This window comes from Panthera tigris, chromosome C1, assembly GCF_018350195.1.
Source record: "Panthera tigris isolate Pti1 chromosome C1, P.tigris_Pti1_mat1.1, whole genome shotgun sequence".
Lineage (NCBI taxonomy): Eukaryota > Metazoa > Chordata > Mammalia > Carnivora > Felidae > Panthera > Panthera tigris.
In genome coordinates, this window is record NC_056667.1 from 2,862,134 (window position 1) to 2,878,105 (window position 15,972).

At 57.4% G+C, this 15,972-nt stretch overlaps 1 protein-coding gene across 1 annotated transcript in view; it reads left to right on the plus strand.

Moving 5' to 3' along the window:
* The first annotated feature begins 352 nt into the window (after positions 1-352).
* The window catches only part of AJAP1 (adherens junctions associated protein 1), a 58,380-nt gene continuing 42,760 nt past the window's right edge, over positions 353-15,972 (plus strand). The window contains exons 1-3 of the mRNA XM_042997346.1: positions 353-461; positions 1,360-1,495; positions 2,518-3,332. Coding sequence (XP_042853280.1) covers positions 353-461; positions 1,360-1,495; positions 2,518-3,332 — 1,060 coding nt within the window. The remainder of the gene's footprint in view (positions 462-1,359; positions 1,496-2,517; positions 3,333-15,972) is intronic.

A 15,972-nucleotide genomic window follows, 5' to 3' on the forward strand; every position in this document is an offset into this window, starting at 1 on the left:
TCCCTGCCGTTGCCTTCGCTGGGTTTCTCTGCATAACAGCTGGGTGGCGTGGAAATGAGGGGGTTTCTATGGTAACCAATTACAGCTCATGATTGGTGAAAAATGACAGAAATATCCCGTGTGCGAAGTGATGCTGGGGCAGGCCAGCAGGCACGGGCTTGGGTGCTGTGGTCTTAATGTCCTGGGGCGGCGTTTCTCCGGGTCCTGACGGCTCGCGGCTTCTTCTGTGGCTGCTCTTTACTGCGCCTGCTTGCAGGGGCCTGGTGAGGCCTGGGTGTGTCTGCTGAGGCCTGCTGAGGCCTGTGGAGGTCTGATGGTACCTGGCATTGCCTGGTGGGACCTGAGGGGACTGATGTCGCCTGGTGAGGGCTGGAGGGGCCTGGCCTTACTTGGTGATGGCTGGAAGGGGCTGGTGGAACCTGGTGGGGGCTGTGAGGGCTGGAAGGGCCTGGTGGTGCCTGGTGAGGCCCTCCGGGCCGAGGCGCCGCTCTTGCTTGACAAAGGGCCCCATGTCCCTGGCAGCTGGACTCCCATCCAGATGTGCAGAGTGGCGGGAGAACCGGGGGGTCTGAGGCATCGATCCTTACTGAGTCACCTGTGGCCACAGAGGAGCTGTGTTACTCTGTGCGTGGGGGTGTCTCACACTGACCTAAATTTCCGCGCACAGTGACAGTGGCCCTGGTCCCTGCGCGGAGCTTGGCTGGCTGTGCAGAGAAATTGCACGCGGGCAGAAACTCGGTGCGGAGGCATTAGCATAATGAGCAAACTCTAATTTCTGCAGCAAAGCACCTTCATTCTGATTAAAATACTGAGGCCTTTTTATTTGGGGATTAGTCCTCTTTGGTAATTAGCGCTCATTAATACAAGTTCCTTTCAACGTCCTGATGACAGGCAGGGAGCTGCACGTGCCTGAGTGCACACGAGAGAGGAGGCGGCCCCAGGCACGTGGGGTGAGTGCAGAGCGGGGCGGGTTGGGGGGGGGGAGCTCACACAGACACAGGCCCACACGCCCACCGACATGTGCGGACCCCACACTGGCCGCACACGTGCACACACGCACACATACGTGACAGATGGGTACACAGACACCCCCATAGACTCACACTCGTGCACACCTGCTGACACACTCACACCCCCAGGTATATCCGGGCCCCACATCAGCCCTCACACACACCGATATGGCGTCCTGAGGCACACTCCGTGCACACTCACATGCACACGTGACTCACTCACACACGGCCTCCTGCTCACTCACTCATTTATTCCCTTTTAAAGTCACGCAAACCCTCATGGAGAAAAACCGTGAGCTGTTTCTTCTACGGGGCTGGTCTTGAGCAGCTTTTCCTGCTGGCGGCTTAGCACACCGGACGCCCTCGCCGCCCCCGCCCACAGCGGTCACTCAACTTCTGGAGCCGTGTCAGAGTTTGCACGTGAGGCTGGCGACAAGTACTGACTTTGAATGGCGCCTGTGCCTGGCCCTCAATTGTCTGAGCCGGTGGGGGAGGGGGCATGGGCCCGGGGCCCCCAGACCCTCCGCGTGCCTGTCGCTGTGCTCTGGGTGCTCACCTGACGCCCGTGCCCCGACCTGGCTTCACCGTCCCCACAGCCCCGTCCGCCGTCCCCGGTGGCGTGGGGTGTGCCCTTCCCACAGCCTTCCTGGCGCTCAGGGGGTGGGCGCTGGGGTTTCAAAGGGTCCCTGTGCTGAAGATAAATAGGGGAAGCCGAGATGTCACCAGAATGGCACTTGGGCCGAGTCGGTGCATCGATAAACTTCCAGCTTATCCACAGCAGATCTCATTTTTTCTGAACCGAATCCAGAAATAAGTTTTCCCAGCGTACAGCCTCCGAGACCACAGGCTGCTTTAAGACACGCACATTTGCCTGCGATGGGGGGGGTGGGGGCAGGGTCGCGGACCACGGTGCCGGTTAGGGGCTCAGTAGGTGCTGGGCCTCCGTGCCCCCTGTGAACTCCCGTGAGCCCCCCTGGCTCATCCCCACCACGAGCGCCCCTGTCCCCAGGCCTCAGGAGGGGCAGGATGTGTGCTCAGAGACACCCGCCCCGGGCCTGTAACCTGCGTGACCCGAGGGGCAGACCGAGCCCCCAGCGCTGCCATTCTCCTACCTCGCGCCCCTCCGTGTCTCCGTTTTAATCTGGGCAAAAACCAAGTGGGGAACGGGCGGTCTTTGAGGTCATCTTGCCAGCTGAGCTGGGGGTTTTGAGCCTCGCTCTCTTTGCGCGGTCGCGGCCGGCCGGCCGCGTGGGCTGCATGCTCCCGGGTAGACAGGTGCGGTGCAGGCGGGGCAGCCGAATCCCGGGAGCAGGCGCGTGGCGGCCGAGCCTCTAAGATGCCGCTCAAGAGATGGCCCTTGAGCAGGGCTGCGGAGTCCCCGGACGGAGCGTTTCGGTTTCCCTCTTGCGGTTAGGGTCAGCGCTCTTTCCCCGTCGTGGTGGGGGCGGAGGGACGGCCGGCAGAGCCCCGAGCCCCCCGCTGACACTGCTCTCTCTTTTCCACGCAGTTCCATGTGCATCCGCTGGCCGGGCTGCTCCATAGGAAGCCATGCGTGGATACTTATAGCCATGTTTCAGCTCGCCATGGATCTGCCCTCGTGTGAGTCCCTGGGCCCGGGCCCCGACTTCCGGCTGCTGCCCCGGCCACCGCAGCGGCCGCCCCGGCTGTGGAGTTTGAAGAGCGGACAGGCGGCGCGCATCCCCGTGCCCGTGTGGAGCCCGCGCCCGGCCCGCGTGGAGCGCAGCCACGGCCAGATGCCCAGCCCGCGCGCCAAACGGGCGCACAGACCCAGGGACCAGGTGGCCGCCCTGGTGCCCAGAGGCGGGCTCGCCAAGCCCCCGGCCGCGGCCGGATCCAGCCCTTCCCTCGGCTCCTCCTCTGCCGCGGCCCCGTCGCCCACGGCGGGTGGCGCGGCCGGCACGGACCAGCAGGCCCTCCTGCGGAGGGGGAAAAGGCACGTGCAGGGGGCCGGCTTCAACGGCTTTGACTTCCGGGGCAGCAGGCCCACCACGGAGACGGAGTTCATCGCCTGGGGACCCACGGGGGAGGAGGAGGCCCCGGAGTCCAACACATTTCCAGGCCTTTACGGCCCCACCACGGCTTCCATCTCACAGACACGGAAGACGACCGTGGCCATCGCCACCACCGCCGCCACGGCCACCACGGCCACCTCCATGACGCTGCAGACTAAGGGGGCCACCGAGCCCCTGGGCCCGAGGAATAGGATCCCGGCTGGGGCTAGCACAACGGAGCCTTCCACCAGTCCCAGCAAAGACAATGGCGAAGACGTCAAGCCCCCAAGAATTCTGGGGGAGACCTCAGGTACAGCCACCTCTTTTCTGGTTGGGGCTCGGTCCGGGGTGGGTAGGGAGGAGGGCACCCCGGGGGTGTGGCTTCCGAGGGATGCCCACCTCGGCCTGGGTGACACGACTTGGCGGGACTCCCCATCTCTGAGCGGCAGAACCGAAAACAATGGCAGCGTTGACAGTCAGGTGGCAGCCTTGGGGACGGAGGGGGCATGCGTGTCCGTGGACTTGTGTGTCCTGCAAAGAAGGGTTGTCCTGTAGCCACGCTGTTCCGGCTGGTCGAAGGGGGACGGTAGAGGGTCTCTCCTTAGTGGTGGCCCCGAAGGGGACGTTGTGCCTTCCTTGCCTGTGTTAAGGGCATCCAAACCCTGCCAGGCACAGAGCCACATCTTCCCCAATGGCAGAGGACCTGACTTCCGGGCCAGCCTGGGGGTGAGATGCGGGCACACTTGCTGATGGGATCGGGGACGTTTGGAGTCTTCAAAAACCCTCAAGGGTGCAGCCCTGTGGAGGGGTGGCTGCGAGACTGGCCCGGAGTTAGGGATCACTTTAAACAGCAGAAGAGATTGAGGTCAGGTGTAAGGAAGGTCTTCCTGCGGTATCCGCTGAGGTCCTGCACACTGATTCGGGTTGGGGAGCATCTTTTCCCTGGAGACGGCTTAGCAGGTGTCTGGGGGACGGGGGTCAGGAGGCACGGCTCTGGTTCTCCTGCCTCCGTTTACCCTCAGTGCATATGGACGGTTACCATTTCTAGGCCTTCAAGTATCTACCGCAGCGTGGTTTTGTTTTTCGTTCTCCTCCTGTGCCTCTTCTTCCAGTTGCTTCTAAAGGCGTAGCCCTTGAGAACCTCCCAGGCCACAGCTTGTCCACAGGGCCAGACATGCACTCAGCTTCCTGGCCCGCTGAGGGAGAGTGCAGAGTCCGGGACCCTGTGTTCCTACCTGCCTCCAGCTCCCTCTGCTCTGTGGGGGCCACGGCCCCACACCCACCGGGACCAGGGTGTTCACAGGTCACATCTGCCCACACACCTCCTGGGCCAACGGTGGTACTTTTTGGTTCATAAAACAGGATGAAAACTGCAGGGTGTCAGCACGAAGGGGTGAGGGTGATGTGGCCTCCTCCAGGCCCCCGTTTCTTTGCTTCTCCACATCCTAAGGGCTTGGGCTCTGCAGGCCCCACGCAGGCACTCTCAGGACCCAGGGGGCAGAAGGGTATCGCTCCTCGGGGTCCGTCGGCAGCATCGGTGGTTTTCCTGTAGCCCTGGCCTTGGTCGGGAGTTGCACAGGTTTTCACGGAGTGGGTGGCTTTTGTTCCCTGACCTACTTCCTGCCTTCACCTGGTCGAGAGAACTGCAAGTTTTATTCTGAGCAATTCTTTCCTAGAGAGCAACATATCTATGAAAGCAGGAGACCCATCTCCGTCTCAAAGCCAGGGGCCGGGGCCGGGCCCCGGGGACGCAGGCTGTGGGCTCAGAGCACTGCGGGACAAGGTCTGCAGGCTGTCACAGGCCATCTCCTGGGCTGCCTTTGCCCAGTCACTATAGACATGCAGCCCGCAGTTCGTCATGTCTGTGCTGGGCGCCCAAAAGCGGTTTACAAAGCATTTGTTTTTACCTCAGTAGATTCACAAGCCATCCTCATAACAGAAGGCGGTGCTGCCTGCGTTTACTTACGTCACTTACCGCAGAGGCACGGCTGAGAACACGTGTTGCCATTGATTCCAAATTACATTTGTTACCACTAAAAGTTAAATGCTCGGGACAGCATCAGAAGGCTCACCAAATTAATTCACAGTACACTGGATGTTACTAATCCAAATCGACAGATGCTTATCTTGGAAAAGATTTATGGTTCTTCATAATATAATCTGGTGCTAGATTAATTTGTTTAGCAAAACAGATTTCGAGGGAGGGGGAATATGTGTGTTTGCTTTTAGTGCAGAGAAATGTGAATTCTGGGAAGTGATGCAGGATGCTGAGAAGGGGTGCCAGCGGCCTCAGCATCCCGGCCAAACAAGGCAAGACAGGAAGTGCTGAGGTGATGCCTCGAACTGGGTGTGTTACGGCCCAGCTGGTCCTGTGTAAGTGGCCCAAGGCCAGGCACGGAGAGCCCAGGCGGGAACCCTGTGAATCCCCTTGTCCTGGCAGGCACCAGATGTGGGCCTGGGCTCCTGACTCTTTGTGGAACATGACAGCTGCTCGCGCTTCTCAGGAAGAATTCAGGCTGCAAGGGTGGTCTTGGGGGTCCCAGAGCTGTGGCCCGGGAGACTGTGCGTGCCGTGCACAATTAGCGATATGTGCGTCCAGACCTCAGATCGCCCATGCATCTGGGCTTTGCTGCATGGAGCTGTGTGACCGTGGGGGAAGTTCTCGTCTCTCTTGGCAGCATTTTCTTCACCAGGAAAATTGAAGTTTAGAAACATCTCTTCCAAATGATTGTCATGAGATTCAGTGCGTCAACACCAAGCACAAACTCAGAACCCTGCCCACACTCCAGGTGTTTCTATACCCAGCAAGAGTACCTCCAAGGAGAAGCTGGCAAGTGTCAAGGGCAAACAGGCTGCCAGGGACATGGGGATCTTCTCATCTCAGACACTCCCAGCTCTGCCCACTCACTGCTGAGGGTATCGCAATGGGGAGAATTAAGGTTTGGAGAAGCGATGTGAAGAATTTGTCAGGTCAGTTCTGTTGGCCCAAGGGGCGTCTTTGGAATCAGGTTTGGGGGAGTTGTGAGTTTTTCTTTTTGCTTCTGTAGAGAGATGTTTAGAAAGGGAAAGTTACATTTGCCTGCCTATCCAGAATATAGATATCGGTGGGCATAGAACAGCAGATGGCTGGAGATTTGGGGCACTCTGAAATCCCTCAGGAGCTAACATTACATAGAATGGCATCGTCAAACAGTCCCTCTCCCGGGATCACCCTGTAAGTGAAGAGAGTGGGAAGCCTCTCCTAGGTTTAGCATAGGGAGTAAGAGCGTCTGCCTTCAAATTCCTGGCTTCATCTCCAGTTAGCTGTGTGAACTTGGGCAACTTGCTTATCTTCTCTGTACCTCAGTGGGAATTATAGAATTAGCCATCTTATAATGTTATAAAGGTTAAGTGAGATAGTGTATGCCAGGTGGTCAGTACTTGGCATATGGTAGCTGCTCATTACATGTATGTTGCTGTTATATGATGGTGATAATGATGGTGGTGATGGTGATGATGGTGATGATGGTGATGATGATGATGGTCATGGTGTTGATGGTCCTAGTGGTGGTGATGATGGTGATGATAATGATGATGATGGTGGTAATGATGGTGATGACGATGATGATGATGGTGGTGATGATGGTGATGATGATAGTGGTGGTGATGATGGTGGTGTTGGTGATGATGATAGTGGTGATGATGGTGATGATGATGGTCATGGTGGTGGTGATGATGGTGGTGGTGGTGATGGTGATGATGATGATGATGATGGTCATGGTGGTGGTGATGATGGTGGCGATGATGGTGGTGGTGGTGATGGTGGTGATGTTGGTGATGATGGTGGTCATGGTGGTGGTGATGATGGTGGTGGTGGTGATGGTAGTGGTGATGGTGATGATGGTGATGATGATGGTCATGGTGGTGGTGATGATGGTGGTGGTGGTGATGGTGATGATGATGATGATGATGGTCATGGTGGTGGTGATGATGGTGGTGGTGATGGTGGTGGTGGTGATGGTGGTGATGTTGGTGATGATGGTGGTCATGGTGGTGGTGACGATGGTGGTGGTGGTGATGGTAGTGGTGATGGTGATGATGGTGATGATGATGGTCATGGTGGTGGTGATGATGATGATGGTGGTGGTGGTGATGGTGATGATGGTGGTGGTGATGATGATGATGATGATGGTCATGGTGGTGGTGATGATGGTGGTGGTGATGGTGGTGGTGGTGATGGTGGTGATGTTGGTGATGATGGTGGTCACGGTGGTGGTGATGATGGTGGTGGTGGTGATGGTGGTGATGATGATGGTCATGGTGGTGGTGATGATGACGATGGTGGTGGTGATGATGGTGATGATGGTGGTGGTGATGATGGTCATGATGGTCATGGTGGTGATGGTCATGGTAGTGATGATGGTGGTGATGATGGTGATGATGATGGTCATGGTGGTGGTGATGGTGGTGGTGGTGATGGTGGTGATGTTGGTGATGATGGTGGTGATTATGTTGATGATGGTCATGGTGGTGGTGAGGATGGTGGTTGTGATGGTGGTGGTGATAATGATGATGGTCATGGTGACGATGGTCATGGTGGTGGTGATGGTGGTGGTGGTGATATTGGTGATGTTGGTAATGATGGTGATGATGGTGATGATGGTGATGATAATGATGATGGTGATGATGATGATGGTGATGATGGTGATGATGATGATGGTGATGATGATGATGGTGATGATGATGATGATGGTCATGGTGATGATGGTTATAGTGGTGGTGATGGTGGTGGCGGTGATGTTGGTGATGTTGATGATATTGGTGATGATGGTGATGATGATGGTCATGGTGATGATGATCATGGTGATGGTGATGTTGGTGATGATGATGATGGTGGTGGTGAGGATGGTGATAATGATGGTGGTGATGATGATGATGATGGTCATGGTGATGATGCTCATGGTAGTGGTGATGATGGTGGTGATGATGGTGGTGGCAGTGGTGGTGGTAGTGATAATGATGGTGGTGATGATGATGATGATGATGATGATTCTGATGATGGTAGTGCTGGCTATGATGGTGGTGATGGTGATGGTGGTAATAATGATAGTGGTGGTGCTGGGGATGCTGATGATGCTCATGCTTATGGTGATGGTGGTCATGATGATGATGGTGGTGGTGATGGTGATGATGGTGACAGTGATGGGAATAATGATTGCTATCCTTGTGACGATTTGCTATCACCAGTTTGCTGCAACATTTACTGCTCCATTCTGGGGTCATTTGATGGGGTCATTAGATGAGGTCCCACATCCTCATCCCTGACCTTGGTGCTCTCTGCAGAGGCATAGATGGCACTAGCTAGGAACTGCTTGGGATGGAAAATCACCTGGCTCAGGTTCACCGAGGCATTCAGCTTCAGCCTCACATGGTGCTGGCAGAGGGTGAGTGTCAGATGGGGCAGAAGTTCACTTGAGGTCAACAGAGGAGGGATCCCCACGGCGAAGTGCCATCTTCCTGGGACGGCTCTCTTGCTGGTCATGTTCTGAGTCCAGAATCACCAAGTCTCCTGGGAGAAAAACACAAAGCCATTTCCTGGGCTTTAATCTTACAACTCGTAAAGGGAGTTGTGGGGAATTCAAGCCACCTGATTTTGGTTATTGCACTTGCCCACTGTGGGTCTCCTGGGCTGTGGGTGCTTGGCATCCAGCTAGTACTCTGAGTTCCTGGACCTGATGTTGCTAGACCTTCCTGCTGCCACCCGGACCTGAGATTTTCCAGCCTGCTCAGATATATCCAGTGCTTCCCCAGTGTCCATGTTCATAGCTCTTGAAGGTGCATCACCCAGGAGGGGCCAGCAAGCCCAGTAAGGTCTCCATTGTCATTTAAGATCTGTGTCCATTTGGATCAATCACGTATTTGTGACAGCCAGCAGCTCAAGGACGAGATGGCTCAGGTGTCATGGCAGCTCTGCCTGGTAATTTTTACGTTGGAATTCACTCATGCGTTTGCGGGGATGATTTCCAAGTTGCTTTGTCCTTGTCACCAGGGGCCTTTGGTGTCCTTTAGGTGTGTCTGACTGTAAGCACAAGGGACCAGCTGGTGTCACCTTCCCTCACACTGATGGTCAGCTGACCTGGACAGCAGAGCAAGTGTCATGCTGGGAAATACCTTCTAAATACCTGGATGGATGTGGAAGGGAGTCGTGAGCCGCTGTGGTGGGAGAGACGTGCTCCTCTCCTTCTGTTTAAAGCAATGATGGTGGTTTAAATGCTGAGCCCCTTTTAATTAACTTGCTGGGTGTTTGCTACCAGGGAAGTGAATCCGTCCTTAATTTAAAGATATTTGAAGCAAATGACTCATGAACTTCAAAAGTTTTGAGTGGCTTAATTGGGATAAGAGCATCCACGAACGAATGAACGCCTGGAGCTCGCTGAACACCCCACACCCTGCAACGCGCGAGGCTGGGCTTCAGGGTCTGACGCGGGCTTTGGAGTGGATGCACCGTGGTTTTGCGGGGCCACCTGTTGTGGCCCAGGTAGGACCGCGTGTGTCTGCCAATGGCTCTCTGTGCCCGTCCAGCCTCCCTGAGCACGCCTCTGCTTTGGCTGAGCAAAGCCGTGTTCGCACCGTGTGGATAACTGACCTCCGGCTCATTGAGGCAAGCCTCGGGATCTTCTGGAGGTGACTCTATCACCAGCTTCCTCTCATTTCCCTGTCACGCTCCATCTGACTGAATTCAGGGCTTCCTCTGCTTCTGTGTTTCCCCCAGAGCCTCCTCCTCCTCCCTGGAACAAGTTAGGGGTCAGGAAGCCTCTTGAGCTCTTGGGGGACTGCGGTCCCTGCCCCGGGGCCCTTTCTCTGCGGGAGCTGCCGCGTTCAACTGCCCAGGGCCGGCTTCCTCCTCCTGGCCCCCGAGAGCTACAGGAAGAGGCCTGAGCTGACACCCCTGCACCTGGACACCGGTCTCCCCTAAGGGTGGTGGGTGGGATGCTGGCTACTCAGGTCCTGGGGGGGCTGCAGGTGACACCCCCATGCAGGACGTGTCTTCCTTCTATCAGGCACTTCGCTAAACACTGGAGTGATAACAGACCCGTTTGATATATGGTGGATTGAATTTATGGTTTTCATCCACTCACAGGGGAATGATTCTAAGCGTAGAGATTAAATATTAGACAGAACATTATTTTTAGAATTATTTGACGATGTGGAGAGGACCGGTTTTGGAATTTCTGGCTTCTGATCTGCCGCGCAGGGAACTGTCAGCTCCGTACTTGGTTGATATGAAATACTGCTCTTCGGGGCGGGGGGAGGCGCGAGGGGATAGAAAGCCTGGTCCCTTGCTGTCTTTTCAAGGAGTTTAAAATCTATTTGGGAAAGTCAGACAGGGAAGGACACAAGCTTGCACAAGAGAGAAATGACAGCGAAGGACAGGAGCGGAGACGTTAGAAAGCCCTGGCTTAGACAATTGCAGTTAGTCTGGAAACCCAGTGAAGGAGGAGGGGGCCGGTCCTGGTGGCAAGGGCCCCCGCTGGGTTTCCTGGAGAGTGAATGAGGCTGGTCCTGACTGACCCGGAATGCATGCCTGGGCAGGACACCAGGAAGGGCAGGTTACGACGCAGAGCACGGGCTGGAGACCAGAGCTCCTGGAAGCCCAGAGGCCTGCATGGCAGAGGCAGCCCAGCAGGTGACCTGTAACTCAGTCTTTTCACATCTGGATGGGACACTGGACGATAAAATGCTTGAGGGCTGACTTCCAGCTCTGAAGGGCCATAAGAACGTTCGAAGCCCTGTGTTCCTTCTGCCCACAGCTAGGAAAATGGTCTTGACACGCTCTGCCCGCCCCACCCCCCCCACCTCCCCTCCCCGCCGCCCTTGTGTCATCAGCTAAGGGAAAAGGCTGGCGAGCTCCAGGCAATGAGCCCAGCAGTTCCCATGCGTGGCAAGCGCTGGGGTCGGCGGGGCGGGGGCGGCCAGGATTTCCCAGCTGCCAGTTGGGAGGGTGGGAAGCCACCTTTCCCTGAGTGGGAGAAGTCACCCAGCCCACCCAGGAGTGGAGGGGTGTCCGACTTGAAAAGCCCCACGTGCGCAAACTTGCTGGGAGAAGCACGGCTCTCACCCTTGCAGCAGGTGAGCTCCAGTGTGCCCCAGAGGTCATTGCCTGGTTCTGGAGGCTCAGCCAAGGTCATGGGCAGACGCGTGGTGGACATGCCATATGGTCAGACGAGAAGACAGGCCTCTGGTCTTGGCTTTCAGTGTGGTTCAGTGAACCTTGGCCTTAGAGTCTGTTGCTAGGAGGTGATGATCAGCAATAATAGAGGATTAAGTTTCCTTTCCAGAACTTTCCGTCAGTAGCAGGGATGCCCAGTCTGTTTCGAAAGGGGAAGTGGGGTGTCTGCCGAGGTGACTGTGCGTGGGACGTGTAGGGGGTGAGGCTGGTGCTCAGGGGAGAAGCCCTGCCTTGACCCAGGCCTGACCCAGACCCCAGCTGTCCACCATCACTGGCCATGCCCTGTGACCTCGGGGGGTGCTGGCTCCCACCTCGAAAGGTCCTTCTGAGATGTGACTGAGTTCAGCCACGTGGAAAGCTGGGACCCCGGGCATGCACAGGCCCCTTGGTCTGGGGCTGCGTGGGGGGCTGCGTTGTGCTGGGGAAAAACCACTCCTACTGTCTCCTTCAGCATCCCCCGAAGGGGAAGGTTTGGGACCTGCAGGTTCCTGGCCAGTTCATGACCTGTCTCTGTCCCAGAAGGATTTAGGCAGTTGGACCCACCAGGGAAACCATCAGCAGAACCCAGGTCAGCAGCCTCCACGTGTGGCTTGTGGGGGCACCGTGTCCGGGTTCCCGGCCTAGGGGAGGGCTGGCTGCTGGGGCGCCAGTCAGCACGTCCTTTGCCAGGGGCCGGCTGGCTTCTCTGCAGAGTGTCCCCTGCACACGTGCCTGTAATGGAGCCTGTTGCCAGACTTGTGCTTCATTCTCCATGTTCTCCAAACTGCTCTCGGGAGGCACTGGGGCTGACGCTCAGGGAGGGGAGCCGGGGCCCTTTCCGTGCTGCCGAGGGCCTCACCTCAGCACACAGCTCTGCTGCCTGAAGCCTCAGGGCGTCCTGAGTGGGGGCCTGAGTCCAAGAGGAAGCTGACTGCCTTATCCACTCCAAAGTTCTTGGCCCATATATGAGGTGCCGTGATGAAGGAACCTTCTAGAAGTTCCAGGGAGGCCTGCCCATCAGCAGAGCCCATGCCACGTGGGTGGAAATATCAGATGCCCCCACTGTGTGGTCTCCCATTCTGGACAGTCTGGCAGCTCGGGCCCCAGCCAGGACTCCATGGATGTGTCTTGGGGCCAAAGGCAGGGCCTCTGAGATCCACGCCTGGGTCCCCTTCCCTGTTCCCACCTCTGACAGCAGGGGAAAATCAGCATCGTCTGTGGAGTGGGGGCAGAAAGGCTGGCACTCTAGAGCCAACTCCCCGCCCTTCCGGACCCAGGGCCCCAGTTTACAAAGCATGTTGGTAATGCTCCTTTTTGCTCACTTTCAGGGCACCTTTTCAGAGAAAGTATAAGCTCCTGAAACTGAGGGTCCTCTAAACTCAGGTAATGCCTTCACAGAGACATAGAGGATATATGAAGTGATATATGATAATGCTGGTCTGTGCACGTCTTCATGGTGAGGGAGTCAGAGGCTGACCCCACACCCCCATGTGGCATCACCAGGAACTTGAGGGCCAGTCAAGCTAAGACAGGTATGTCATCTGGGCACAGGGGGCAGGTGACTTTTCGAAACGGTGAGCGCTCCCGGCAACATTTGGAACAAAAAAAAAATAACACAGCCTTCTTTTGATGTCCATGGTGGTTGTGTTCTTGGAAACTTCGGTGCTTATTAAAACCGTGCAGAAAATACTCTGGGTCTGCACATGGAACAGAAGGAGGCTTTCTGGGCTCAGAGCATTTATAGCAGGAGTGAACAGAAGGACGTTCGGAGTTCCACGGAACAGCACTGGCCGTGGGTGAGCACGTCTGTCCCGTACACGCAAGGCAGGTAGCATCCTGGCCCCACGCAACTAATGCCAGCCACTGTGACAACCAAGAGTGTCCCCCACATTCCTAGGTGCTGCCCCCCCAAGAATCTCTGTTTTCATCCCACCCCTGGAGACGGGTGGCCGTGCCCTCACCTGCACCTGCACGCCGTGCACGAAAGGACCAGCTTGTGTCTGCCTGTGAGCGTCCTGGGGCCGAGGCAGCGAATTGACACAAGGTGGGAGTTTGAAACAATGGACATTTGATCCCTCACAATCTAGAGGGCAGAGGCTGGCGGGGGCTGCTGCATCGCTCCTGCCTCTTCCAGCTGGTGGCGGCTGCGGTGCTCCCCTCCAGCCTCTGCCTCTGTCTCCATACGGCACCTTCCCTCTGTGTCTGTGTCTCTCCTCTTCTTATGAAGACACCAGCCGTTGGATCAGGGCCCACACCCTGAGCATCCAGGATGGTCTCATCTTGAGATCCTTGATGTCATTGCATCTGCAAAGTTCTTTTTTCCAAATCAGGCCACATTCACAAGCTCTGGGGGTTAGGACGTGGACGTATATGTTCCATGGGGTACCTGCAATCCAGGAGGGGCTGCGGGTCGGCCGTGCCACGGGGTTTCCTCCAGAAGCTGGGAGAACTGCAGACCCCCCAACTGTCTCCAGTCCTGGTGCTGCTAGAGAAGGTGGAGGGCGGGTCTGGGGAGGCCGGTGACCCAACCCTCACCCCCACTCCCCTTCACGAGGCTGGGGCTGCTCAGAGGCCCTGGGAGCCACTGGGGCTTGGAGAAAACGAACCTCCATTTGTATAAAATGCTTTGTATGAATTGAGCTTGACAAACAGTTCAGAGATCAAAGTGCCTGACCTCTGGTTGGCCTTGGACCCTGAAAGTCCATCCATCATTCACTCACTCATCCATCTGAGATGTTCCGAGCACCTACTGTGTGGCAGGCACTGCGGTTACACGAGAAGACAACTCACAGCCCCTGGCCCCTCTGGGGGCAGCAGACAGATGGACGCTCACGTGGAGACATAGGAACCACTTCAGGTGCCCGTGTGCACGGGGAGGGTACCTGCAGGGCGTGGCAGGGAGCTGATGCTTTAGTGGAGACCAGATGGTGGGAGGAGGAGGTGGGAGGGAAAAGGAGGGTGGTGGCCAGGAACCGAGGTGGACCGAGTGTGGCAAATACTGGGGGGCTGGGGCGTGGGGCCACGTGGCCGGGGGCAGGGGAGGTAGAGGTTGGGCAGCGGCACGGTCTTCATGTGCTTGGAGGCCATTGTGGGGGTGATTGTGGGGTGAACGAGGAGTGGCCTGGCCTGTGGATGCTCCTGAAGCCGTGAGGCTCCAGGAGAGAGTGGGGTGGGAGTCCGGCTCAGGGGGGGGAACAGGAGGGTGCATGGCACTTGCTGAGGACTCGGGTGGGTGACACGAGGGAAAGAGAACAATCTACAGGGCTTCCCAGGTGTGTGGTCGGAGCTTGTGCCTTCAACATAAGTGGCGCCTGAGCTGGGGTGGGTGCAGACCGGAGAGGGCGGCCAGCGGCCCCCTGGGCCCTGCTTCCCTGCAGCCTTTGCATCAGCTGTCAAGGGGGGACGTCCGTGGACTTGTGTGTGTGCAGCTGGGGGAAGGTCTGGCCTGTGGGAGTCTGTGTGCTGTCAGAGGTCCTGTGGATAGTTGAGATCACCTGGAGGCAGTGTGGATGGCATGAAAGGGGGACAGGGACAGAGGACAGGGCCCCAGAGGGTCCCCAAAGCACAAGGAGGGATGTCTATGGAGGAGGAAACCAGGAGGGTCATCCCATGGAAACCTGGAGCATCTCACAGAAGAGGAGGGGAGAAGGAGGAGGGGAGGGAGGAGGGAGGAATAGGAGGAGGGAGGGGAAGGAGGTAAGGGTGGAGTGGGAGAGGGAGGAAGGGGGGAGGACGGAGATGGAGAGGAGGAGGAGGGAGGAGGAGAAGGAAAAGGGAAGAGGAGGGCGAGGAGGAGGAGGACTGGGAGGAGGGGGAGGACAGAGATGGAGAGGAGAAGGAGGGGGAGGAGGGAGGAGGAGGGCGAGGAGAAGGAGGGGGAGGAGGAAGACTGGGAAGAGGAGGGGGAGGAGGACTTGGAGGAGGAGAGGGAGGATGGAGATGGAGAGGAGGAGGAGGAGGGAGGAGGAGGAGGTAAGGGAGGAGTGGGAGAAGGAGGAAGGGGAGGAAGGGGAGGAGGGGGAAAAGGAGGAAGGGGAAGGAGGGGGGGGAGGATGGAGATGGAGAGGAGGAGGGGAGGGGGAAGAGGGGAGGTGGACTGGGAGGAGGGAGGAGGAAGGAGAGGAGAGAGGGGAAGGAGGAAGGAGGAAGAGGGGGAGGAGGACTGAGAGGAGGAGGGGCAGAACAAAGATGGAGAGGAGGAGGGAGGAGGGAGAGGGAGGACGAGGAGGAGGGGGAATGGAGAGGAGGAAGGGGGAGGGGGACTGGGAGGAGGAGAGGGAGGATGGAGAGGAGGAAGAGGAGGGAGGGGAAGGAGGAGGGGGTGGACAAGGAGGGAGGAGGAGGAGGACTGAGAGGAGGAGGAGGAGGATGGAGATGGAGAGGAGGGGGAGGAGGAGGGAGTGGAAGGAGGAGGGGTGGATGAGGAGGAGGAGGGAGGAGGAGGAGGAGGACTGGGAGGAGGAGGAGGATGGAGATGGAGAGGAGGGGGAGGAGGAGGAAGTGGAAGGAGGAGGGGGTGGATGAGGAGGAGGAGGGAGGAGGAGGAGGAGGACTGGGAGGAGGAGGAGGATGGAGATGGAGAGGAGGGGGAGGAGGAGGGAGTGGAAGGAGGAGGGGTGGATGAGGAGGAGGAGGGAGGAGGAGGAGGAGGACTGGGAGGAGGAGGAGGATGGAGATGGAGAGGAGGGGGAGGAGGAGGAAGTGGAAGGAGGAGGGGGTGGATGAGGAGGAGGAGGGAGGAGGAGGAGGAGGACTGGGAGGA